This window comes from Dendronephthya gigantea, unplaced genomic scaffold (genome assembly GCF_004324835.1).
Source record: "Dendronephthya gigantea isolate DGI-Jeju-01 unplaced genomic scaffold, DenGig_1.0 000034F, whole genome shotgun sequence".
In the NCBI taxonomy this organism is placed as follows: Eukaryota; Metazoa; Cnidaria; class Anthozoa; order Malacalcyonacea; family Nephtheidae; genus Dendronephthya; species Dendronephthya gigantea.
The window spans coordinates 1-19791 of record NW_021163044.1 but is presented as its reverse complement, the minus strand read 5'-3'; the positions used below and the strand labels follow the sequence as shown (position 1 = coordinate 19791).

At 39.9% G+C, this 19791-nt stretch overlaps 2 protein-coding genes and 1 long non-coding RNA gene across 3 annotated transcripts; 2 read left to right on the top strand and 1 right to left on the bottom strand.

Moving 5' to 3' along the window:
- Positions 1-3954: 3954 nt before the first annotated feature.
- On the top strand, positions 3955-6096 carry LOC114525332 (octapeptide-repeat protein T2-like; the record flags this gene model as incomplete). The annotated part of the gene is made up of 3 exons (XM_028546590.1): positions 3955-3979; positions 4042-4505; positions 5596-6096. Coding segments are annotated over exons 1-3 (990 nt in total), but the record flags the coding sequence as incomplete, so codon positions are not given.
- Positions 6097-10457: 4361 nt separating this feature from the next.
- Positions 10458-13522, top strand: LOC114525493. The gene is made up of 3 exons (XR_003687201.1): positions 10458-10725; positions 12735-12787; positions 13475-13522. It is a non-coding gene; the product is annotated as an uncharacterized LOC114525493 (long non-coding RNA).
- Positions 13523-15360: 1838 nt separating this feature from the next.
- Positions 15361-16073, bottom strand: LOC114525573. Its single transcript, XM_028546963.1, has 2 exons — positions 15636-16073; positions 15361-15547 (listed from the first exon to the last, which is right to left on the bottom strand). Exons 1-2 carry the CDS (start codon positions 16046-16048, stop codon positions 15361-15363), a joined length of 600 nt encoding a protein of 199 aa, XP_028402764.1. The 5' UTR covers positions 16049-16073.
- Positions 16074-19791: the final 3718 nt, after the last annotated feature.

Below are 19791 nucleotides of genomic sequence, written 5' to 3'. Positions count from 1 at the left end.
TTACTTTTTTATCCAGATTCATTCTCGGAAGGATTCACTTTTTTCTCGAGATTCATTTTTGGATTCACTTTTTTCTCAAGATTCAAATTGGGATTGGAAATTTTTCTCGAGATTCATTTTGGATTCAGTTATTTTCTCCACATTCAGATTCGGAATGACTTTTTTCTCGAGATTCATTCTTGGAGAGATTCACTTTTTTCTCGAGATTCCTTTTTGTTTTTACTTTTTTTCTTCAGATTCAAATTGGGATTCACTTTTTTCTCGAGATTCATTTTGGATTCAGTTTTTTTCTCAACATTCCGATTTAGAATCACTTTTTTCTCAAGATTCATTCTCAGAAGGATTCACTTTTTTCTCGAGATTCATTTTTGGATTCACTTTTTTCTCGAGATTCATTTTTGGATTCACTTTTTTCTCAAGATTCAAATTCGGATAGGAAATTTTTCTCGAGATTCATTTTGGATTCAGTTTTTTTCTCCACATTCAGATTCAGAATCACTTTTTTCTCGAGATTAATTCTCGGAAGGATTCACTTTTTTCTCGAGATTCATTTTTGGATTCACTTTTTTCTCTAGATTCAAATTGGGATTGGAAACTTTTCTCGAGATTCATTTTGGATTCAGTTTTTTTCTCCACATTCAGATTCAGAATCACTTTTTTCTCGAGATTCATTCTCGGAAGGATTCACTTTTTTCTCGAGATTCATTTTTAGAAGGATTCATTCAATCTGAATGTAAAGAAAAAAAGTGAATCCTTCCGAGAATGAATCTTGATAAAAAAGTAATTCCGAATCTGAATGTGTAGAAAAAAGTGAAACTGAAAATGAATCTCGAGAAAAAATTGAATCCCAATTTGAATCTCGAGAAAAAAGTGAATCAGAAATGAATCTCGAGGAAAAGGTGAATCCTTCCGAGAATGAATCTCGAGAAAAAAGTGATTCTGAATCTGAATGTGGAGAAAAAAACTGAATCCAAAATGAATCTCGAGAAAAATTGAATCCTTCCGAGAATGAATCTCGAGAAAAAAGTGATTCTGAATCTGAATGTGGAGAAAAAAACTGAATCCAAAATGAATCTCGAGAAAAATTGAATCCTTCCAAAAATGAATCTCGAGAAAAAAGTGATTCAGAATCTGAATGTGCAGAAAATAACTGAATCCAAAATGAATCTCGAGAAAAATTTCCAATCCCAATTTGAATCTCGAGAAAAAAGTGAATCCAAAAATGAATCTCGAGAAAAAAGTGAATCCTTCCGAGAATGAATCTCGAGAAAAAAGTGATTCTGAATCTGAATGTGGAGAAAATAACTGAATCCAAATTGAATCTTGAGAAAAATTTCCAATCCCAATTTGAATCTGGAGAAAAAAGTGCATTTAAAAATGAATCTCAAGAAAAAAGTGAATCCAAAAATGAATCTTGAGAAAAAAGTGAATCCTTTCAAGAATGAATCTCGTGAAAAAAATGATTCCGAATCTGAATGTGGAGAAAAAAAGTGAATCCAAAATGAATCTCAAGAAAAAAGCGAATCATTCCAAAAATGAATCTTGGGAAAAAGTAATTCAGAATCTGAATTGGAGAAAAAACCTCATTTGAAAATGAATCTGAAGAAAATATTCAAATCTTAAAATGAATCTGGAGAAAAAAGTGAAACCGAAAATGAATCTTGCGAAAAATTTAATGAAAATTTGAATCCGGAGAAAAAAGTAGATTAAGTGGGGTGTCTGACCACGCCCACAAAAAATCGGAAGTTGAAAGTCAAAGTGTAAGTGAGCAGAGAAATAAGCGATGCCCCCCGGAAGTGACATCATAATTAGTTCAGTTCTGATTTTTGTATAGTTCACTCAGTTCAGTTCTGATTTTCGTACAGTTCAGCTCTTATTTTCGTACAGCTCAAACACAGTTGAGTTCTGATTTTTTTACAGTTCACACAGTTCAGTTCTAATTTTCGTACATTTCAACACAGTTCAGTTCTGATTTTTGTATAGTTCACTAAAATTTCAGTTCTGATTTTCGTACAGTTCACACACAGTTCAGTTCTGATTTTCGTATAGTTCACTCACTGTTCAGTTCTGATTCGGAATCGGAATCACTTTTTTTTTGAGATTCACTTTGGACAACAAACTTTTCAACAACATTTTAACCACTTTTAAACAACTTTTTAACAACTTTTCAACAAATCTCCTATGTCTTAGAATAATGTGTAAAGTGAGACACAGGTAGCCCAAGACCGACACAGGTAGCCCAAGACAGGCACATTAGCCCAAGACAAAAGACTTTTTTTAAAAAAAAAATTGAGAGAATCAAAGAAAGTTAAAAAATGTTAATATAGGAAGTTTAAGATTTTTTTTTGATGAAGAATTATTTTGTCTTGGGCTACCTGTTTCGAAGCAGACACAGGTAGCCCAAGATAGACACAGGCAGCCCAAGACAAAAGACTTTTTTTTCAAAAAAATCCAGATAACCTAAAAAATATGTAAATGCTTAGAGCTTGATAAAATCACTAGGATAAGGATTTGGTGTAAAAATTTGGGTGAAAATGTGTGTGAAAATAGATTTAAAAATGGTGAGTACAAAGTGTGTAAAAAGTGTGTAAAAAGTGTGTAAAAAGGTGTGTAAAATTGGTGTAAAAAAGTGTGTAAAAAGTGTGTAAAAGTAAAAAAAGTGTGTAAAAAGGTGTGTAAAAAGGTGTGTAAAATTGGTGTAAAAAAAGGTGTAAAAGTGGTGTAATAATTGTGTGTAAAAATAGTGTTAAAAATGGTGTTAAGATGCTGTAAAAATGGTGTAAAAGTGGTGTAAAAATGGTGTTAAAATGGTGTAAAGAAGTGTGTAAAATGGTGCAAATGTGTGTAAAAAGTGTGTAAAAAATGGTGTAAATGTGTGTAAAAATAGTGTTAAAAAATGGTGTAAAAAAGGCGTAAAAAAGGTGTAAAAAAGGTGTAAAAAAGGTGTAAAAAAGGTGTAAAAAAGGTGTAAAAAAGTGTGTAAAAAGCGTGTAAAAAAGTGTGGGAAAAGTGTGTAAAAAGTGTGTAAAAAGTGTGTAAAATTGGTGCAAAATTGGTGTAGAAAAGTGTGCAAAATTGGTGTAAAAAAGTGTGTAAAAAAGGTGTAAGAAAGTGTATAAAAAGAGTGTAAAAAAGTGTGTAAAAAGTGTGTAAAAATTGTGAGAAAAGTGTGTGAAAATGTTGTGAAAAGTGTCTAAGAATGGTGTTAAAATAGTGTAAAAATGGTGTAAAAAGTTGGAAAAAAGTGTGTATAAAAGTGTGTAAAAAAGTTTGTAAAAAAGTGTGTAAAGAAGTGTTGGGGGAGAGGTGCAAAAAGTAGTTAAAAAGTTGTTAAAAAGTATTTAAAAAGTTTTTAAAAGGTTGTAAAAAGTTGTAAAAAAGTTGGAAAAAAATTTAGAGAAAGATGTGGAAAATGTTAGGAAAAAGTTGGGAAAAAGATTTAGAGAAAGATGTGGAAAATGTTAGGAAAAAGTTGGGAAAAAGATTTAGAGAAAGATGTGGAAAATGTAAGGAAAAAGTTGGGTAAAAGTTAGGAAAAAGTTAGTTAAAACATGGTAAAAAGGCTGGGAAAAAGTTGGGAAAGAGTTAGGAAAAAAGTTGTTAAAAAGTTGTAAAAGAGTTAAAAAAAATATGTGGAGAAAGATGTGGAAAATGATGGGAAAAAGATGGGAAAAAGATGGGAAAAAGATGGGAAAAAGATGGGAAAAGGATGGGGAAAAAGTTGGGAAAAAGTTTGGAAAAAGTTGGAAAAAAAGTTGTTAAAGAGTTTGAAAAGAGTTGGGAAAAAAGTTGGAGAAATATGTGGAAAATGTTGGGAAAAAGGTAGGAAACAGTTGGAAAAAAGATGTGGAAAATGTTGGGAAAGAGATAGGGAGAAAGTTGGGAGAAAGTTGGGAGAGAGTTATGGAAATATTTGGGAGGAGATTGAGGAGAGTGTAGGGAAATGTTGGGAAAATGATGGGAAAGAAGTTATGGAAAGGTTGGAGGAGAGTTGGAAGGAATTTGGGAAAATGTGTGTAAAAATGTTGGGAGAATTTTGAGAGAAAAATTGGAGGAATGTGAGAAAGGTGAGGGAAGAAGGAGGGAGAAGGAGGAAAAGGAGGAAGGAAAGAGGGAGGGGGAGGAGAGAAGGGAAAGAGGGAAGAAAGGAGGAGAAAAAAGAGAGAGGGGGAGAAGAAAAGGGAAAGAAAAAAGAGAGGAGAGAGAAAAGAGAGGGAAGGGGAAAAGGAGAAAGGAGGGGAGGAAAGGGGGGGGAGAGGAGAGAGAGAAAAAAGGGGGGAAAATGGGAGAGAGAGAGAAAAAGAGGAGAAAGAGAGAGGAAAGGGAAGGGGAGAGGAAAAGAAAAAAAAGGGGGAGAAAAGGGAAGAGAGAAAAAGGAGAAGAGAAAGAAAAGGGGGAAAGGAAAGAAGGGGAAGAAAAGAAAAGAAAAGAAGAAGAAGAAGAGAAAAGAGGGGGAAGGAGGGGAGGAAAAGAGAAAGAGGAGAGAAAAGGGAAAGGGAGAGGGGGGAGGAAGGGAGAGAGAGAGGGGGAGGAAAAGAAAAGAAAAGGGAGGGGGAAGAGGAAAGAGGAGGGAAGGGGAGAAGAAAAAGAAGAGGGAGAGGGGAGAAGAAAAAGGAGAGGGAAGGGGAGAAGAAGAGAAGAAAAGAAAGGAGAAGGGAAAGGAGAAGAAAAGAGGAGGGAAGGAAGAAAAGGAAAGGAAGAGGAAGGGGAAGGGGGAGGAAGAGGGAAAGGGGAGAGGAAAAGAGGAGGGAGGGAGGGAGGGAGGGAGGGAGGGAGGGAGGGAGGGAGGGAGGGAGGGGGGAGGGAGGGAGGGAGGGAGGGAGGGAGGGAGGGAGGGAGGGAGGGAGGGAGGGAGGGAGGGAGGGGGAAAAGGAAAGAAGAGGGAAAAGGGAAGGGGAAAGAAAGGAAAGGGGAAAAAAAGGAAAAAGGAAAAAAAGGGAAGGGGAAAAAAAGGAAAGGGGAAAAAAAGGGAAGAGGAAAAAAAGGGAAAGAGAGGGGAGGGAAAAGGAAGGAAGGGGAAGAGGGGAGGGAGAGGGAAGGGAGAGAAGAGGGAAGGGGGGAAGAGGAGGGGGAGGGAAAGGAAGGAGGAGGGAAGGGGGAAAAGAGAGGGAGAGGAAAAGAGAAGAGGAGGGAAGGGAAAAAAGGAAAGGGGAAGAGGAGAGAGAAGGGAAGAGGGAAAGGAGGGGAGAGAGGAAAAAAAAAAAAGGAAAGGAGGGGAGAGAGGAAAAAAAAAGGGGGGGAAAAAAGGGAAGGAAAAGAGAGGAGAAAGAAAGAAAGGGAGGAAAAAAAGGGGAAAAAAAAGGGGAAAAAAAGGGGAAGAAAAAGGGAGAAAAAAAAGGGGAGAAAAAAAGAGGGAGAAAAAAGGGGGGAAGAAAGGGGGGAGGGAGGAGGAGGAAAAGGGGGGAAAAGAAAAAAGGGGAGAAGGGAAGAGAAGGAGAGGAAAAGGGGGAGAGAGGGGGAGGAAAAAAAAGAAGGAGAGAAAAAAGAGAGGAGGAAAAAAAAGGGAAGAAAGAGAGGGGAAGAGAAGAAAGAAAAAAGAAGGGGAGAGAAAAAAGGAAAGAAAGAAGAAGGGAGAAAAGAGGGGAAGAAAAAAAGGGGAGAGAGAGAGGGGGAGAAAAGAGAGGGGAGAAGAAAAGGGGAGAGAAAAGAAGGGGTGGAGAAGAAAGAAAGGGGAGAAAAAAAGAGGGGAGAAGAGGAAGGGAAAGAGAAGGGAAAAAGGAGAGGGGAGGAAAAGAAAGGGAGAAAAAAGGGAGGAGGGAGAAAGAGGGAAAGGAAAGGAGAGGAGAGAGGGAAAAGAGAAAGGAAGGAAAAGGGAAGGAGAAGAAAGAAAAGGAGAGAAAAGGAGAGAAAGAGAAGAGGGGAAGGGGAAAAGAGGGGGGAGAAGGAGAGGAGAGGAGGAAAAAAGGAAGAGGAAAGGAAAAGGGGGAGGAGAAGAGGGGGAGAAAGAAGGAGAGGAAAAAGGAAGAAAAGGAGAGGGGGAGAGAAAGAAGGGAAAGGGAAAGGAAGGAGAAGGAGAGGGGAAGAAAAAAGAAGGAGAGGAAAGGAGAAGGAAGGGAGAAGGAAGGAGGAGGGAAAGAAAAAGAAAAGGGAAAGGAGGGAAGAAAAGGGGGGAAGAGGAAAGAAGGGAAGGAAAAAAAGGAGGGGGGAAAGAAGGGAAAGAGGAGAGAGGGAAGAGAAAGGGAGGAAGAAAAAAGGGGGAAAAAAAAAAGGAGAAGGAAAAAAGGGAGGGAGAGGAAAGAAAAGGAGGGGGAGGAGAAGAAAAAAAGAGAGGAGAAAAAAAAAAGGGGGAGGAGAAAAAAAGAGAAAGGGAGAAAGGGAAGGGAGAGGAGGGGAGGAGAAGGAAAAAAAGGGGGGGGAAAAAAAGAAGGGGGGAGAAAAAAAGAAAAAGGGGGGGAGAAAAAAAGAGGGGAGGAGAAAAGAGAAAAAAAGGGGAGAAAAAAGAGAGGAGAAAAAAAAAGGGGAAAAAAAAATGAAGAGAAAAAAAAAAGGGAGAAAAAGAAAGGGGAGGAGAGAAAGAAAAGGGGAGGAGAAAAAGAAAAGGAGAAGAAGGGAAGGGGAAAGGGAAAAGGAGGGGGAAGGGGAAGGAAAGAGGAGGGAAGGGGAAAAAGGGAAGGAGAGGGAAAGGGGAGAAGAGGGAAGAGGAAAAAGGGAAGGGGAAAGAAAGAAAGGAAAGAGGAGGGAAGGGGAAAAAGAAAAGAAGAGGGAAGGGGAAAGGAGGAAGGGAAGGGAAAGGGAGAAAAAGGGAAGAGGAAAAGGGGAAGGAGAGGGAAAGGGAAGAAGAGGGAAGGGGAAAAAGGAAAGGAAAGGGGAAGGGGAGAAAAGAGAGAGGGGGAAGGGGAGAGGGAAAGGAGGGGAGAGAAAAGGAGAGGGAGGAAGGAAGGGAAGGGGAGAAGGGAGGGAAAGGAAGGGAGAGGAGAGAGGAAGGGAAAAAAAAAGGGAGGGGAAAGAAAGGGAAGAAAAAGGGAGGAGGAAAAAGGGAAAGAAAGAAGGGGAGGAAAAAAAGGGAAGAAAAAAAAGGGGAGAAAAAAGAGGGAAGAAAAAACAGGGGAGAAAAAGAGGAAAAAAAAGAAGAAAGAGGGGGAAGGGAGGGGGAGGGAGGAGGGGGAGAGGGGAGGGAAGAGGGGAGAGGGGAGGGAAGAGGGGGAGAGGAAGGAGGGGGGGAGGAGGGGAGGGAAAAGGAGAGAAGAGAGGAGAAAAGAAAATTACGGGTCTCAGAGGCGAAAAATGGTCAGCCTTAGGGTTGGGGTTTGCCATGGGGTCAAGGGTTTGCCATAGGGTTGGTTTTATTTCTTTTTTAATTTTTGGGAGTTTAAAAGGTTTTCCAGGGACATGAAGGGTTGTTTTAGGCTCCAAAAAATATTTTCTTAATTTTAAACATTTTTTCAGATTTGTTTGAGCAAATTAAAATTTTAGATTTTTTTAGGGTAAGGGTTAGGGTTAGTAAAAGCTAAAAATTAAATTACGATTTTAGACGTTTAAAAAGTTTTCTAGGAACATGAAGGGTGGTTTTAGGATAAATATAATATTCTTTTTTTTTAATAATTTTTTCAGATTTTTTTGAGGCATTTAAAATTTTGGATTTCTTTTAGGGTAAGGCTTAGAGTTAGGAATAGATAAATTTGTTTTCTTAAATTTTGAGGGTTTGAAAGGGTTTCCTAGGGTTATAAAGGGATGTTTAGGGATATTGAGAGTTTTTTATTAATTATGAAAATTTTTTCAGATTTGTTCGAGAACTTTTGACATTTTTGGTATAACCCTAGGGTTAGGGTTAGGGTTAGGGTTAGGGTTAGGGTTAAAAGAATATGTCAGTGTTATTAATGACAACTTTTTTATTTTTAGTCTGGATTTTACAAAAATGGAATCTTTAGCTCACATCAAACGAGACAATCAGACTTATTACTGCTTCATAGACGTGTGCGAAAAGATTTTCACAGACACTCCAAAAAGCACCGTTAGAAACTGGCTAAAGTCCCTAAACATCTCGACAACACCCTGTGCCACTTTGGAAGAGAGAATTCACTTTCGTCGACGCAATGCTTCTTTGGGTGCTACGTTTAGCCTTATTCGAGATGAAGACTTGACCCGTTTGATGGCATATCGCAGTGAAGGTGCGAGAAAGCGAGCCAGACTTTCTCACAGTAGTTCTGCCACAATTCTCGACGCTGCTGATGTCGCCAGTCCGAGCCTCGCGACCACAGACAATCCAATTGTGTCTTACAATCTCAGCGTCGAGTCAGACAGCGATGAACAAGAACCACCTGTAGAAAAGAAATTTAAAGATGAAACGACGTCGCCGAAAAGAAATACGTATACCATCGCATTAGACAGCGCGCCTGAAAGATTGAAGAATGAGGTAAAAGACTTGCGCCATTTCTACCTAAAAGCATTGAACCACCATCGTGCTGGGCCGCCGTTTTCAAAAACGACCGTCGACAAAATGGTTGAAAGAGCCATGAGCTTTATGTACTTCTGCTTGAACGTGAAAAACATTGCCATGTTAACCTTAGATCTATTTAACAATATCGAACTCTATACTAGTTACGTAGAATATTTAAAAGGGACCCGAAATCTTAAACCCTCAACTATAGTTGCGCATCTTATAATCGGTATAAACGTTTTGAAATTTAATTTGGCAAACTTTCAACCGAATTCGCCCGACTCGGAGAATGCATCGCGAACCATTTCAGTTTACAATCATTTCAGCGACACTTTCAGCACGAAAGCAGCATGATATCAAAACTTCATAAGGAGGGTTTTACGAGCAAGGCAACTCAGCAGTTTTATTTCGCGCACGTTTTAGAAACTCTTCGTAACATACGCGATAAGTATTTGGAAACGCATGGCTTGGAAAAAAGTAGGCACTTGCATGATTTTGTACTCTTGGCAACTTACTTAAGAGCCATTCCTGGCAGGTCGAAAGAATTAAGGACCATGAAATTGCATATCGAAGCGGACTGCGGAACTTTCGATTTCACTTCGGTGGATGGCGGTAATTTTATCGTATTTCAAGAGGGCAATAGCGTTGTAATCGTGCAATTTGATTTCAAAACATCAAAAAGTATTGGGCCGACCAGAATCGATGTTTCCGATGACGAAGATCTGGTGTATTACTTGCAATTATATACTAAGGCAAGGCCATCTTTACTGCTCGGCAAGTCGCATGATTTCTTCTTTCTCAACAAGCGAGGCGCGCCTTTTGATAGCAGCAGTTCAATTGCGAGGTACATTGGCGATATTTTCATGCGCGAGGTTTCCATTCGAGCGAGCACTAATGCGTTAAGGCATGCTATCATCACATATTTCAGCACTTTGGACGACTCCAAAGATATAAATGTTAGAAAAAGTCTTGCGCTTTTAATGAAGCATTCGGTCCGATATCAGGAAAGCACGTATAACGATTTAACACACCACGAGAAAACGCAAAAAGGCCGAGAAGTTATCAGGGAAAAAATTGCGTCAAATATCTTCGGTGAAGCGGATTTTATTGCATTGCCTGACGAAAGCGATTGCCAAAATGATTCCGGGGACGAATTGTTACCAGCTGTCGGTGACATTGTAGCACTGCTTGATCCAGTTTCCACCAAAAATCACATTTCCTTTTTCATAGCAAAAGTCGCGAGATTCACGCAAAACAAGCAGCAAGCGCATTTAATTAGCATGGAGCTTTTGCCGGATTCCACAAATTTGTATAGACTGAAACCAGGCAGAACTTGGAAAGAGTCGGTTAAGGCGTTGGTTTTTCCTATAGACATCGTTTATAATGCGACAAGCAAAGCATACGAGTTGCGCACGCTCTCTGATGATATATTCGACATTGTTCATGGTACGTCGAAAAAGTAAAATCCAGAAATATATCGAGCATGAAAAAGTCAAAATTTACTAGAGGGTTCCGTTGTAATTAATATTCTTGTTCTGTTATAATCATCAGTATTCACTTGTTCAGATTTTGTTGGGATTTTAAATAAATATATGTATTCAAAAACTACATGTTGTGTCAAATTTGAGTTCTCTCACTGAGCTTACCCCATTTATCAGTTTACCCATAAAAGTTTGCATGAGGAATATTTTTTGTTTTGATTTTATATTCACTTTTATACCTACCTGTACAATTGATACCTAATAGACCTTTTCGGTAATCTATGTGGAAAGATGCGAAACATCCGTCTGCTATATGGGACGCCCGGACGCCTTGTTCTCGTGTTAGGCTTATTTCCAGAATTCGTTGGTCAAACTAAAAATCTTTTTCATGCATGTGTTGAAGAAGGATGTTTTGCACCTTTCGATATGGCTCGTGAGGATAAAACTTTAAATCCATTCCATTTAAGGTGGTTCTAAATTTAAAACTTTGTGTCGTCAAATTGCTGTGACGTATCACCGAAAAGTTCTATTCTATCACTCCATCTTTACGATATAGATCAGATAGCTGAGCCCGATATAATGCATTGCGGACAGCGGCTTAGTTACGCGCATGCGGGCATTAACAGATTTCGCAAAACACGAGTTTCATTGATGAAAATATTAACAATTATTTGCAAATATATGCTGTATAACTTCTTTAAATCTCGAATATGGATGTTTATATGAACTTTGAAGGCTGAAGTATTGTTTAGAATCATCGATTCGTCAAGTTCACTCCAAAGAATGGACGAGCACGAGGGTTTGCGTGCCATCAATAAACCACTTGAAAAGCACTTAAAAACCTCCTGTATTAAAAGCAATTGTCATGTGAGTTTTTTTTAAATTTTAATACTCGTACTTGCAACAGAGCCTTAAATAGGCAAGTTTGTCTTCGGCAGGCGTGCTATCACCGGTTTAAAATACTATTTCTTAAGATACTTCCTATTTTGAATGAATGGGTATTTTTATTAATAATGAATGGGATTGTTTCAGCCATTGTCATTATTTTTTTATTGTTGTTTAATCTTTCCAAAAGTGTCTAAAGAAAGACAGTTAATTGATAGTTAAGTTAAAATACTTATTGCACACAAGTAATTTATTGCTAAGGAGGTATTAGAGAAAGACAGTTCTTTGATCCAATTATGATCAGTATACTGGTAATCTATTGCCAACTTACTGAATGCCTGAAGTTCTCAGTTCTGCATGACATATGGGCATATATGACATACATAGCAGATATATTGATTGAATAAACCTTTCGACATGTACACGACAAGCTATGTATATATAGTATGTGGTTAATGCAATGTATTCAATTGAGTTCCATGATGAAAACTTGTGTGTCAATCAGTGCTAGGAAACTGCAGATATGTGACATTCATTTATCGAATTATAATACTTGCACACAAGTAATCTATTGCTAAGGACGTATTGTATAGGTGGATATGTAGCAATATTCTGTAGAAGATCATCCAGCAAATTATCTTCGATAAGGGATAGAACTACATATTAAACCATTAATTTTTTGGTCTGTTTAGAGGACTTGTTTGTTGTCTTTGGAATTTTTGGACAATGCCCTGTCATATAATTGTAATTCCTTGATGTTGCTATCTGTGCATGGTGTTGTTCAATATTAGCAATAAAAGATACTCTATTCTCTAGACCTTGAGTGAAGGCGTTCCATTTGTTGTGCCTTTAAATTCTGTTTTTAGAGCAATTGTTGTAAGAAAACATTTACATTTTTTTAATATCTCAGCAAAATATTGTATCCGTGTTTACTGACTCTAATGGTTTTGATTCCAACGCAAGGGACTTGTTTGGTATGCCTCACCTCAGAGTTTGATTTTATAGAATATTTTAAGTTTGTATATAGATTTGGAACAATACAGTATTCGAACAGGTTCGTGCAACAGACAGTTAAAAAATGTAAATTATAATGAAACTGTGACCTCAACTGCTGGAAATAATTCAGCTAATTCAATATGGTTGTCATGGGCAATAGTCAAATGTAAAATAGTTGGAATATTCATAGTTTTAAGTAGGTTTAAACCACTCAGAAGCCTTGTGGACATATATAAATCCGTCAAAAAAAACAAAAAACAAAAACGTTTCAGATAACAGATAACTAACAAATATATAGATAACAATTCCAAATCAATCAGAAAATCATTTAGTTTGACTTCTATGTATTACAGGGTATCCCGCTAACAAATCCTTTTAACAATAGAATAAAAAATAGGTTAAAAGAAACTGGTATTTTAAATACAATTTCAAAATGACCACTAATGTGATAGAATTGTATGGTTTACTTTTTTTGGAAGACCCCATACGTACATAGAATGCCTACATTTCAAATGTAACAACTTGTGACCCTTGAGAACAATAACTGTTGATCACACGATTTTCTGTGTGAAAAAGACTATTAAGCGCGTAGATATTGATGATAGATATTTCACTATTGAAATTTTTTTTGTTATAATAATTATTAATTATAGGTATTAGAAATCATTATGTAGAGGTGACTCTATGATCATAAAAGTACTAGAGATGTTTTTTATCTCTGTGTCGTTTCATTATAAGATATTTTTTCGTCGAAACAAAAACGAGTTAGCATCGTGGGAACTTATAGTACTTCTGTGAATAAGTACAGTATAACGAATGATAATGTAAATAATGCTTTTCCCATGATAGCGTGAAATATAGGTAGTAACACTTCCGTAAGCTTTTTCAATCAATCTTAACTAGTCCTCGTCTTGGTAAGTGCAAGTTTATAGAACATGCATAACTTATTAATCGATAGTCGTTGGGAAATTAATAGTAAAAGTTTTTTTTTCCAGAGGTGATCTAAACCCAGTGATGGACAACTAGAGAGGGGATTCTAATAAATCGGGTAAGCTTATCGCACGCATGTTTCATTCCTGATACACACTGTATATACAAGTGGTGACAAAAGGGTTATCTAGCTTTAGCCAGAAAAAAACTTTATTTCCTGACATATGTACATTTTCAATACAGAAGCAACAAAATAAATAAATAGCCTAAATTTTCAGTGAAATGCACCAATTTATTACCGGAAAGAACCAACGGTATTAATAATCAGTTAAGGACAAAGAGAACATTTCAAACGATCAAATGTTATATAAATCGTTTTAAAAACTTTTTATGCAAATATTCAAATAGACACACTTCTTAAATGTAATGTAATCTGTAGCATGTGATGTCATATAGCTGTTTAGGTTATGAATTCTAATTTTTAATGCTTGTAGTTGTAAAATATATAATAACTTTTAAAATATACATATTTTTACCATTCATATTGATGTATTATACATTTAATTCAGTCATAATGACTGCGAGATGTATATTTATTAAACGATTTGATTGATTGATTGATATGGGCATGACATACATAGCAGATATATCGATTTAATAAACCTTTCAACAGTTCAATTTGGAATGGACTGTGCAGTATGATATAATTCTTGCCTTTGAATGGGGTTGGGAAATTTTTGGTCGAGGTGAATTTCTATTAATCGATAGTCGTTGGGAAATTAATAGCAAGCGTTTTTTTTTCCAGACTTGATCCATAGCCAGTGATGGACAACTAGAGAGGAGAAAGAGTCAGATTCTAATAAATCGGGTAAGCTTTAAGCTTATCATTAATAATGCACGCATGTTTCATTCCTGATACACACTGTATATACAAGTAGTGACAAAAGGGTTATTAAATCTAGCTTTGGCCAGAAAAAACTTTATTTCCTGACATATGTACATTTTCAATACAGAAGCAACAAAATAAATAAATAGCCTAAATTTTCAGTGAAATGTCCGGCTTAAATGTTCAACTATTATGTTCAAATTGGTTGCATGTTCTTTTCAGTTCACATAAACGCCCATTTAGTTCTTTGCTCGGTCGACCAGTTGCATTCTGGGGACTCGAAAAGCCACGCAACGATTTCTCTCAGGCTTTCTGGTAGCACTTCATCATCACGGCGTTGTCTTAACAACGGGATCCAGTAGGAGCGAAGCCCACCGTAGTTCACCAGTATCTCCGTCGGACGTTTCGAGGGCTCCAAGCGCCGTTTCGTTCGTAGAACTAACTGTTCCCCGGTCGTGTCGAAGCGAGCGTTGCACTGTTCGTCTATTCGACTTTCGGTTTTCGCCCAATCCTCTTCCGTCAGAGGGGGCCTTTCCGCTGACGAAAGAGTTCGTATGTGCTTGAATGCTTCGAGCACCCACGGCTGATTTGCAAATCGTCCCAAATTATTGGCCGTTTCCACCTCCGCGTCGAACCATCGTTTTTTTCTGTGCACGAATATCGCGTAGGAACGAGAGCTGCTGTTTTTGTTCATTTCTTCCTCGGTGGTGCTTCGTTCGGCGTAAAGGCAGATATGCGCCCCGCTCTCGATGGGGAACTTGTGTCGTGCTAGGAACAGGCCGTGACCCGAGTTCGGAATTTCGCTTTTCGCGACGAAACATCGGCTTTCCAAAACGTGCTACATGATACGATTCGAAAAAAAAAGTTGTCCGAATCTTGGCTCTCGGGCCACGATTCACCATCGTCTGCGAGAACTTGCCGCGATCCAGCGCCACTGCAGGCCCACACCTGTGTAAAATAATAATGTCGAAATTATTAGTTGTCATTGTTACTTGTCATGGTCGTTATTATTATTTCATATATTATACCGTAGGATCCTCGGGGCGGTTCAATATCGGACGATATTCTTCGTACGCGTTCACGCCGTGTTGTCCCCACATCTTTCGTATGTCCCACGGCAGGTTCGGGTAGGTGAAGACTTCTTCCGGCAGGCTGAAGATTCCCTCTTTGTCGACAATCGCCGCACGCATCGCTGCATCCACGGCGACGTCTATTCCGGTCGTGTAAAAAGACAGCGTGTACCCGGCCGCGCGAGTTTCTCGGTCAAGTTATCCAGGCTGCCGTTCTCGTTTCTCGTGAAGACCTGAACCAATCTCCTGCCGAAACGGTCGTGAGGGACGTCGCGCTGGCCGGCCGCACCCGTACCGACGTGCAACAGGACCTCGCTCGCTCGGAATACCAGCTCCCTCGCTGCCCGCAGTGCTTCGATTCCAATATGTCGCGTAAGAAACGGCGTCATCGTCGTTGACCCGTCGTCTGGTTGTTTGTAGATACGCACCGAGCACTCCGTCTCAGGCGCGTCGCAGTTTCTAAGCCGGAATCGTAGCTTCCCGTCGTCCGTCGCCAGGTCGTGGAGTTCGTGTTTGCACTCGGATGTCAGCAATATCTCGCCGGAGTCTCCGTCGAACAAGCGCAGGCATTTCTTTGGGACGCTGACCAATTCGTGTTCCTCCGGTGTCGGGCTCACGGTTTTCCACGACTGGGGCAGTGGATCCTGCAGCTTTCTCTCTCTCAGGAATGGCTGTAAGTATCTCATCGTCATGCTTTGCACATCTGTGGGCATCGCCAACGATAGCGTGGGAGGGCTAAACGCGGGCGTCGAATTCGAGAAGTACACCGCCTTGAGCAGACTCGTGAAACTCAGGCCAGAAAACTGCGTGCCGAAGGCTTTGGGCACGGAAATCGACGTCGTCGCAGTGCATCGGTCTGTCTGCAAAGCGAACCGGTTCGGTTTCCATTTGCGCCGTGGTCATTTCCAAATTGTCGTGGTACCTGCAAAGAAACAAACGTATTGATGGTGAGACGTTATTACCTGCTGTGCTATTATTAAAGTAAGGCTAGGGGCCCGATTTCCTCCTACCTTGTGTACGCCTCGTCGAACTCGATGACCGCTTCGCACGCACAATCCTTCACCATTGCAAGGTATCTTCGGTAGTGCTCGGCCCTTATCTCGTCTTCCATCGCGTCGCAGCCGGCCGTATAGTTGACCTTTCGACCGTCCGACTTAGTTTGCCGAACAAATTCTCGCACCAGGTTGCCAACGCAGTGTTGGATGCAATTGGTCACGCTGTTCGGGATTGCCGTTAGCATGAGAATCTTTTCCACCGGCGTTCTGCTTTTCTCGGAATTCATCTCCTCCCAGGTCGATCGCAACGCCGCCACCAAGACATCGTCGAGAATCTTCCAGTCGTTCATGGCCCCCCAAAATAGTTCTAATTCTATGTGATTTGGAGGCTCGTCTTTCTCGCCGGCCGCCGCGAGCTTTTGCATCATTTGCACTCGCTTTGCTCCGGTGTTGGCTTTCGCAGCCTGGGCGCAGAGAGGTTTTCTTTTCTCCGGCTGCTCGAGACGCGCTTTTTTAGGTGGCCGGGGTGCCGTTTGCGTGGTGTCATCGGTGCTGGTGGAATTGGTGGTGCTGTCATGGTGGTGCTCTCCGCCGACTTCGGAGCAATGCTCGTTTCGTTCCCTCTGCTACACCTGTGGTGCTTGAGCCGGCTGATTTTCGCTTACGGCCGAGGAACGCGTCGCTGGTGCGCGTTCTCTCCTGCCGTTTCGTCACGTTTCTCGCCCTAAACACGCCCGGAGAACCCTTGCCAAGGCCTTTCTTGCTCTTTGGAGGATCGTCGTCAGGTCGATGAACGTTTCACCGGATCCCTCCGTCGACGAAACTGTTGGAATTTTCGGGGCGTTCTCGCCAACTCTTTGTCCATCTGCCTCTGACCGAACAGGCCTGAAAGACACAAAGTAGAACGGAAAATTTAGCAATCGACCGAGCGCTATATTTCTTCAACGCTCGTTTTCTCGCTCGCACCTTTTCCCCTCGCGAAAAGTGACACGTAAAATGTCTGGCACGCGTCGACAACCGCTTGCAGCGTCTCTCCGTCTTCCTCCGGGTCCAAGTTGTTGATCTGCCTCTTTATCGATTTGAAAATATTCTCCACGTAACCCTTGCACTTGTTCATCCTTTTTGCGCTTCGCCTGTAAAGTATATTCGAACGCTCGTCGCTCGCTGCATTTATACTCGCGTAATGACGTAATGGCTCGGTCTATTTTTACCGGGGAATTTACCGTAATTACGTCATTTAACAGAGAAGATACGAAAATAGAAATGATGTTTTATTTGTGCCAAAATTATTATGCACGCTCTCAACTTGTGCTAAAATAAATCAACTGTATCTCTAGAGACACGGGATTGCGATAATGTGATGTATAAATCGAGAACAACACGGCCGGTTTTTTATTCATTTTATTAGTCTAAATAATAAATAATATATATAACCAGGGGGGGTTCAGCAGATTCATGCGGAGGTTTTCGGGCTACGCAACAGTGCGACGATGTATTGCTTAGATTCCTGACAACATTTATATCAACATTTATGCAATTGATGTCGCTTGATCTCGATTCCTTTATAGATCTACTACGGCCGTTGTTGGACTGATGAGCTCAACGAGCGACAAAAACGAAAATGTCGAAATTTCAACGAACACAGTCGTCGAAGCAAAGACGTCGTCAATGAATATTGCATTGTGAATTGCTCCTTGTAACTGGAGTTATCCATTTCCGAAAGTCATCTCCTGATTGGTCTTTCTACTTCCACAGCTGAGCTGCGGAAGTAGGAAGACCAATGGAATTGCTTCGCTACTGATCTATCACATTCTGAACACGCTGTTGATAATCGCTTCATTGTTGCTTCAACGCGATGCAACGAAAGAATTACTTAATCCACACCCTGTATCGCATCGTAAGCATGCTTGGTATTGGATAGTAAATTAGTAAATCCACGGATTCCATTTTACCTAGCGTCGAAAATATCTGAATGTATTTTTCCCATTGTTTATTTTGTACAATACATAATTTACATATGCACAACATTTAAATATGTTTCGGCGATCGGGGGGGGGGGAATTGAATTCCGGAATTGAAACAAACAACAAGCATGCATGGGTATTAAATGCTTTGGAAAATCCTCTCTAAATTTTACGAATTGATCATAAATGGCACGTTTTCTACCCTCGGAAATAATGAAATGATCGTGGGCAAATCTACACTACGGTACGTCAATTCATTCATGATTCGGACCTCTTTGTTATCACGAATTCTAGCTTTCAGATCTCAATGTTCACTGAGATATGATATCATCTCAGCCCAGCAATGTAACAGAAGAATTTAACCTTTGCACCCAGAGCCCCAAGCCCCCAGCCAGAGGTCACTCATTCGAGCAGAGCTCTGCCATAATAACATGCCAATTGAATCATTGCATGTGCTTAGTTGTTGCATGGAATATCCATCCTGCATGCACCCACAGAATGTTCACTGAGATATGATATCATCTCAGCCCAGCAATGTAACAGAAGAATTTAACCTTTGCACCAGAGCCCCAAGCCCCCCAGCCAGAGATCACTCATTCGAGCAGAGCTCTGCCATAATAACATGCCAATTGAATCATTGCATGTGCTTAGTTGTTGCATGGAATATCCATCCTGCATGCACCCACAGAATGTTCACTGAGATATGATATCATCTCAGCCCAGCAATGTAACAGAAGAATTTAACCTTTGCACCCAGAGCCCCAAGCCCCCCAGCCAGAGATCACTCATTCGAGCAGAGCTCTGCCATAATAACATGCCAATTGAATCATTGCATGTGCTTAGTTGTTGCATGGAATATCCATCTGCATGCACCCACAGAATGTTCACTGAGATATGATATCATCTCAGCCCAGCAATGTAACAGAAGAATTTAACCTTTGCACCCAGAGCCCAAGCCCCCCAGCCAGAGATCACTCATTCGAGCAGACACGCCCATTGCATTGCATGCTGGCACATGTAAATCTGGCTATTATATTTGCAATCATAAACCGATCTAGAGACCTACTAGAAACCTTATGCATGAGGCTTTTTAATCTATGTATTAATTATGTATTTTTGAGGTAAATCTGACAGATAATCAATTTTGAGTATTTTTTGTAATTGAATGTTGTTAAGCTCATATGGTTTAATACGTTTAATATTTGTCAATCACTTCTCGCTTTTGAATGGGGAACTGCTGTCATTAACAAGTGCTTCTATTGTGTCTTTCCGCCAGGAAGAAAAAGTCACCTCTTTGTCTGAGGAACGCCAGTTCCTGTGCCTTATCTCTCACCATGTCCAATTAGCTAATTCATTAGTGCGGCATTGCGCTAATATCAAAGCGCCGCGTTTCCTGAATTTAGGAGGCGATGTCCATTAGTAACCCCAAGAAGAAAGAAGGCGTGCCTATCTGTGTTGTATACGTAAATGGTTTGTCGATTATCTTTCATTTTCACTTAAAAGTCATGAAAGAAGCATCTTCAAGGATCATCATTATTATCATCATGAGCCAGGTATACTTATTGTATTTATACGGACTTTATACGGACTATATTATACCGTTTTTATACCGTATATTTATACTGTATTCATACGGACTATATTTATATCGTTTTATATACACCTCCCCTCCCAGTGATAATCTATTCCGTGTCTTATCAGAATTTCCATTTGTTAGCGCGCTCTGAATTTGAGTAAATTATAGCGGAGGTTTTTTAATTTTGTGTCTTACAAGAGTGCTTTTTTTTTCAGGTGAACCATACGCCTGCCTGGAAATCAACGAAACACGTATTCATGCAAAACTGAGAATAATCAGGCTCGATATATTGTAAGTTTGTTTCTTGTTACAGACCAATTTTATTTGAGTGTTATGATATTAAACGCATGTAGGGTTAGTAATTGTTAAGGAAAGGTTATTTATTTGGGAAAAGCCCTTAATTTGTCGGCACGCCATATGCATTTTTAGCACGCCTGTATGCCACTGAAGGGTTATTAGCTTTACGAAAAGGTTATGGATCTTAGCAAGATTTAGTTTTTAGGTTAGTTAAAATGCTAGGGTTATGATTTTTAACCAGGTTAGTAATTTTGAAGGAAGGGTTTATATTTGGAAAAAGTCCTTTATTTCCAGCACACCATTTTAGCATGCACGCCTACCTGTCTGCCAGACC

What these genes read in the sequence shown, in the direction of transcription:
- LOC114525573 (XM_028546963.1), bottom strand. Translation starts at nt 16,048, where the DNA reads ATGATGCAAAAGCTCGCGGCGGCCGGCGAGAAAGACGAGCCTCCAAAT. An exon ending in TTCGACGAGGCGTACACAAG is followed by an intron (nt 15,548 to 15,635) that starts GTAGGAGGAAAT and finishes GTTTCTTTGCAG; the next exon opens with GTACCACGACAATTTGGAAA.